Source organism: Pteropus vampyrus, unplaced genomic scaffold (genome assembly GCF_000151845.1).
Source record: "Pteropus vampyrus isolate Shadow unplaced genomic scaffold, Pvam_2.0 Scaffold95, whole genome shotgun sequence".
Taxonomy (NCBI): Eukaryota; Metazoa; Chordata; class Mammalia; order Chiroptera; family Pteropodidae; genus Pteropus; species Pteropus vampyrus.
The window spans coordinates 1,070,490-1,076,247 of NW_011888876.1; the positions used below are offsets into that span (position 1 = coordinate 1,070,490).

At 55.5% G+C, this 5,758-nt stretch overlaps 2 protein-coding genes across 3 annotated transcripts in view; both read right to left on the reverse strand.

The window, feature by feature from the left end:
* PHYHD1 (phytanoyl-CoA dioxygenase domain containing 1) overlaps nucleotides 1–1,040 on the reverse strand; it is a 9,474-nt gene extending 8,434 nt beyond the window's left edge. Inside the window, exon 1 of the mRNA XM_011364149.2 lies at nucleotides 956–1,040. Coding sequence (XP_011362451.1) covers nucleotides 956–988 — 33 coding nt within the window. The 5' untranslated portion in view covers nucleotides 989–1,040. The remainder of the gene's footprint in view (nucleotides 1–955) is intronic.
* Nucleotides 1,041–3,794: 2,754 nt separating this feature from the next.
* LRRC8A (leucine rich repeat containing 8 VRAC subunit A) overlaps nucleotides 3,795–5,758 on the reverse strand; it is a 26,922-nt gene continuing 24,958 nt past the window's right edge. For both annotated transcript variants that reach the window (XM_011364153.2, XM_023532986.1), the window contains exon 4: nucleotides 3,795–5,700. In XM_011364153.2, coding sequence (XP_011362455.1) covers nucleotides 5,425–5,700 — 276 coding nt within the window. In that variant the 3' untranslated portion in view covers nucleotides 3,795–5,424. The remainder of the gene's footprint in view (nucleotides 5,701–5,758) is intronic.

Genomic DNA, 5,758 nt, shown 5'->3' on the forward strand with positions numbered 1-5,758 from the left:
TGCCTCCTTAGAAACTGGGTCATCCACAGCTAACTGGTCAGACCTGTGATCCCATAAACTCACTGCTAGAATTCTTGGGCCTGGGGGTGGGGAACAGAAGCCACGGGAGACTGGCAAACAGGGGAGCAAAGATGTATGTGTGGGGGTATTCACTGAGGCTTGTTTAATGACAGCAATAAATCAGAAACAACCTAAATAAATGCTCAGCACAAGGGGACTCGTCCAACATGGCATGGTCTTTCGAGAACACAACATGGCTGAAAAATTCATGTGGTAAAACATATTTACTGACACAGAAATATATGTTCCTGGTTAGAAAACAAAAAGCCAGGTACAAATTAGTATCCTAGCTGTTGTGAGAACTTGGGCATATGGCAAGCACCCAATAAGCTGTAAGCAGTAGCTACTAAGATGGACCTTATTTAAAGACTAGGGCTGTATATCCAAATAGTGTGTCAGCGCAGAATTTATGGGTGGTTTTATATTTTCTTCTGCATTTTTCTCTTGCCATCAGGAACAAACAACAAGGGTCATGTTATTTAAAAGCCTGTGAAGCTCTAATTCCCACCGAGTTACCCTTTTGTGTTTGAAAGCACGTGGGACCCAGGCAACCCAACTGGTGAGGGAGGCGAGCTGGTCGGCCCATCTCTGGCCCCGCCCCCTGCTCGCAGGCCCGGATCCCGGGCAGGGACCAGCTGATGGCGGTGCTTTTACTAGGGTTTCAGTCCCATACACGTGCATTCCCATCCCACCCAGATCCTGTAGTCTGGACCCCCCAGATTGTGTGTGCAGAAGTTAGGAGTCCTAGCTGGGAACCGACCACGACCGGCTTCAGTTTCCTCTTCTGAAAAATGGTAGCGGAGTTGAGTTTCCGGGGCTGGGGACTACTAAAAGTTCCGAGGGGCTCCCCACTTTTTCCTGACCCTCCCTGCCCCCTACCCCTGCAGGCCCCTACCTTCTGAAGCTGCGAGGGGCTCAGGCAGGCCATGAGGATGAGGCTGGGTTCACCGGTGGCTGTGGGTGCAGAGCTCAAGGCTGAAGAGGAGAAAGGGCAGGAGGGGAGAGTGGATGGAGCCTGAGAAGCCCAGAGGACTTAACCCTTGCCTACCCAGAGAAAACTCAAGCCCTGCCCCACCACCACCAGCCTGGGCCCCTCCAGGATGAGCCCCAGTCCTTTCCAGCCCCCTCTGACTCCTGTACCAGGAGGGGCCCTGGCCCCACACCCTGGGTCTATCCTCCCTGCCGACCCAGGATTAACCCTTTAGGCTTTTCACTGCTCCCTCCGGTTTCTTTCCAGAAACCACTGGGGCTGGCTGCTTACCAGGTGCCCAAAAGTTGAATTACAGGAGTGTCCGGGCAAAGCAGTTGCACAGGCTGAGTGCCAGTTCAGGTGCCACAGTTAACTGTGATTTCTGACCAATGTCTTTCCCTCAATTGAGGATTAGAAAGTCCTCCAGGCTACCAGCATCAACATCTGGGGCACATAGGGTGGGGAAGTGCACAGCAGCCTGACCCTGAGTGGCTTTGCATTCCAAAGGGAATCCTCTGGGCCTCTCCCTAGGTCCTGGGAGGATTATGGGAGTGTATAAGTGAGTCTGCAGCTCAGAGGAAGGTAGGAGGTCTTAGGAGGAGGAAGGGGCTAGAAAGAGGGGGCTTGGGTCTTTGGAATGAGAGAGAGAATCACGATTCCTGTTCCCCACCACCAGGCCCGAGATGTTGGCATCTCAAGTGAGGCTGGCACAACAGAGGCCCGGAGTCGGAACAACATATGCACACCCACCCTTCCTTGCTAGCTGGCCTTCCCTGAAATCATGCTTTCTGAACGGCAAAGGGACAGAGTGTCTTGGGAGGGAGCGTGGGGACATGGCTCAGCCCGCAGGAGACTTGGCCTAGATTCAAACTGTGTTTTCTGGGCCACCGCTCTGGGAGTAGCTGCTTAGTCCCAGCTTCTCAAGCAGGGCCAGGGGAGGGGTGAGCCCTGCCAGGTTCCTGAGGCTGAGGGTGGACGAGGGGTTAGGAGGGGTTAGGAGGGGTTAGGCAGGGTGAGCAGGGCAGGCAAAAGACAGAGCCATGTGGGAAATGCAGCCGAGCCTTGGTTCACTTGCTGTCCTGGCTGCTTCTGATGCAGCCACTTAAATAGAGAGAGGCATGTGCCAGGAGTACAGGGAGGGTCCACCGTGCTGGACAAGCACCTCTCATGGGAACCCCACTAAAGGCTCGTAGTGGAGGCTTAATGAGGCAGACTGGGTTCAGTCCACACCCAGGCCTTACTGTCCCCATCTGTAATTTGGGGATGACAGAATTTTGGGGCATGTAGGTGAAAGATGGTGCTTTGCTGCTGGTTAATAGCTTGGTACAGGGCCTAGCCCTTAGTAAATAAATGCCTACCAATTACTCAGTTAGCAGGGCCTGTTCTGGGTAGAACATGAGGGTATTTTAATTTTACTTTCTGAACTTTCCCCAAGTTTTCCTACCTGCGGTTGGAATCAGAGAAAAGACCACCACTGTGGTTTTAAGTGGAGAGTCCTGGGGGGCGGGGGCTGGGAATGGGAGGGGGAGGAGCTGGGCCTCCCATGATTTGTTCATTGATTCTGTTCAGGCTTTCAGAACTAGGCGGGTGGTGTTTGTTTTTTCCAAAAGCTAACCAGCTCCAGATCAAACACTCCTGCTCTGGGCACTGGGCAGACCCAAGACTGGGATGGGGGTGTGGGAGTCAGTGGAGAGGGGCCAGACCAGACAGGGGGCGAAGGCCTCCACTGTGGAGACCCAGACCAGGCTTAGAGGGAGGTCCTGGCCCAGCTGCTCAGCCTCCCAGTCAGTCAGAAAGCCCACGACAGGGACAGAGATGAGGAAAGTCCTGCTCAGTCCTGAGGTCACCTGGAAGGGTTAGAGCCGGTGGAGCGAGGAAAGACACTCTGTCCTGCCCCAGAGGAGATGCCCACACAGCAGCTGAAATTTCACGGCCAAGGCCAGGCCAAGGCCAAGGCCAACGCCAGACACAGAGGCCCTTCTTCTGCACCAAAAGACCCCTGCCCCAGGCCCCTTACATCAGCCCAGGGTGAGCCTCACTGGTCCAGGAGGAAGATACCGTTTACTGGGGACTAGGAGCCAGGCACTCAGCTGAAAACTCCACCCACCTGCATAATTATCATGGGTCTCCCAACAATCCTGCAAGGTTGCCAACACCATCCTGAGTTTACAAATGAGGAAACTAAGGCTCCACATCAAATAAATAGAAGAGCCAGGATCTGAAGGCAGCTCTGCCCATCTCCCTGAGCCTCTGCCCTTGACCCTGGCACCTTCAGCAGGCAAGGAAAGGGGCTGGAGCAGGTCAGGCCCTCCCACAGTGACTTCAGCCCCACCTCTGCAGAGCCTTGGGGACTGGCTGTTGGGATAAGGGACCTATGAGAGCACGCAATGACAAAATACAGAAGCCACGGAAGGGAAGGGACCTCCCCAGCTTCATGCAGGGGATGACTAAGCTGGGACAAGGACCTGAGACCACTGGCTCCCATTCCGGTGACCACCCCTCCCTCCCCCTCCCCACCAAAGCTCACAGGCCCTGGGCTGGCAGAGAACGTGCTAGCTGAGGAATCCCTGGCCAGGACCATCCATGCCTGACGCGTACCAGACGTTCTGTCCAGCTCGTGTCCATGGGGCGGGGAGAGGGTGGGGAGAGTTAATTATCTTGTAGGTGCCCGATAAATGGTCACTTAACAAACGAGTCCACAGGGCCCAGCCAGCCTCAGAGAGCTGAGGGAAGGTCCCCCCACAACATGGAGACCTCCAAAAGCTACTTTCTGTTATAGATTTATTTGATATTTGAATGAGTCCACAACGAGTCAGACCCACATGTAACGGATTGCTTCATGGTTGTCAGAGGCTAGTGTGCGTTATTTCCGAGGATTACATCTGATGACACACGCAGAAAACACAAATGGACAAATAGACATAATTGTTAAGACAAGAGACGCTAAAACGTGCCTTAGTGTCCAAGTGATTGATCTAAGGCGGGGACCCTTCTAAGGCGGGGACCCCGGCGACTGATCTAAAGTGAGGTGGCTTCCTGCCACCAGGCGCTGCGTGGGCCATGTGTGCCAGGCACCTGGGACAGAAACTGGAACCAAAACTTGGGGAGCCTGCTCTTCTAGAAGCGACTTCCCCATCTGCGACCCCGCCTCCAATAGTCTGTTCTGGAGGACCAGGTGGTGACAAAGCTGATGTAAGCAGCTGAGGGTAGTGGTGGCACTGGGCAAACGCATGACACATGAGGTGGGAAAGCAGAATCTGGGCGAGGTAGCTCCTCTCGGCTCCTTAACACTGTGACGAGGGACAGGGAGGATGGAGCACCGATCATCCGGGGATTAGCCAACCCGAGTCTCCTCCCCTCTTGGCAGCTCCAGAACATTCCCTTTGGCCAACAGCCACAGAAATGAACGCCTGCCAAGACACATGGAGGAGAAAGAAAACAAGACACCAAAAACAAAACAAAAAAATCCCCGCTCTGAGGGAGGAGAGGAACAAACAGAACTCTGGACCAAGGTCACGCCAGATTCGGAAGACACCCTGCAGCCGGCACCCCGGGGGACGAAAACACGAGTCAGGGTCTTGTTGCTCTGCTCACGGGGACTGCCGCCTCCCCCCAGACTCCAACTCACTGGCCTTTAGTGTCTTTTTTTTTTTTTTTTTTTTAGCTTTTTGCTTTTTAATACCCAAACCCTCAATTTTCAAAGCTTAAAAAAATTTACTTAAAAAAAAAAAAAAGAATCTAAAACTGATGAGGCGAGCCCCAGGCCTGGCCATTCCACTCGGTGGCCTGCTCGCCCATGGGCTGTGCCGCCAGAGCCCAGCCCGGCACCACTGGAGTGACCGTGCCGCGGTTGGTTCACCCTGGACCACTGTGTTCAAGTCTGCGTGGGTACTAAACACTGGCGGCGTCACCACAGAAGGAAAAGGGGAACACAGCCCACCCCTCCTTAAACACCCCCATCCGAGCTGAACTTTCCTGGGAATGCATAAGTGGCCTGGAGGAGAGGGGCAGGAGGTGGAGAAAAATAAATACCAAGAGCTAAGTAGATGTCCCTGGACCTCTAGCTTCGGCTCGGCCTCTGGGGCAGAGGTGGCCTCCAGGGAGGAGGCCTTGATTGTCCAAACACTGCGCTCCGCGACAGATTATAGGTCTCTGATGTCCCCGATGGGCACCTGCCCTGGGGAGCATGAGTCTCAGAGGGAGAAAAGGGGCCAGCCCCTCAGGTACTGTCCTGTCACCCTGGCCCAGCTCACAGCCAACCCCCAGGCTCCTGCCCTGGCAGAGAGGCTGGGCCAGCCGGCCCGGGGTTTCTGAGTTCCTGGGCTGGAGGATCCCTCAGTGGTTCCACTGCTGGCCATGCCCGGCCAGCCATGTGCTCAGCTGCCTGCCGTGGTTCAGGCCTGCTCCTTGTCAGCCCTCCAGAGCCGCTCCTTCACCTCGGGTGGCAGCGTGTTGAACAGGTCCTCCTCTACCACCAGGCCGCTGCGCTTGAGCAGCGGGCACTCGCCCAGCTCCACGGGCAGGCACTCCAGCCGGTTGCCCCGCAGCTCGATCTGGGTCAGGTTGGTCAGCTCGCCCACCCTCGACGGCAGCGACTGCAGCACGTTGTTGCCCAGGTGCAGGGCCCGCAGCTTCCGGCACTGGAACAGCTCCGGGGGCAGCGCCTCGATCTAGAGGGGGAGGAAGGGACAGGGAAAGTGAGTGTGCACGGCTTGGACCCAAGGGCCT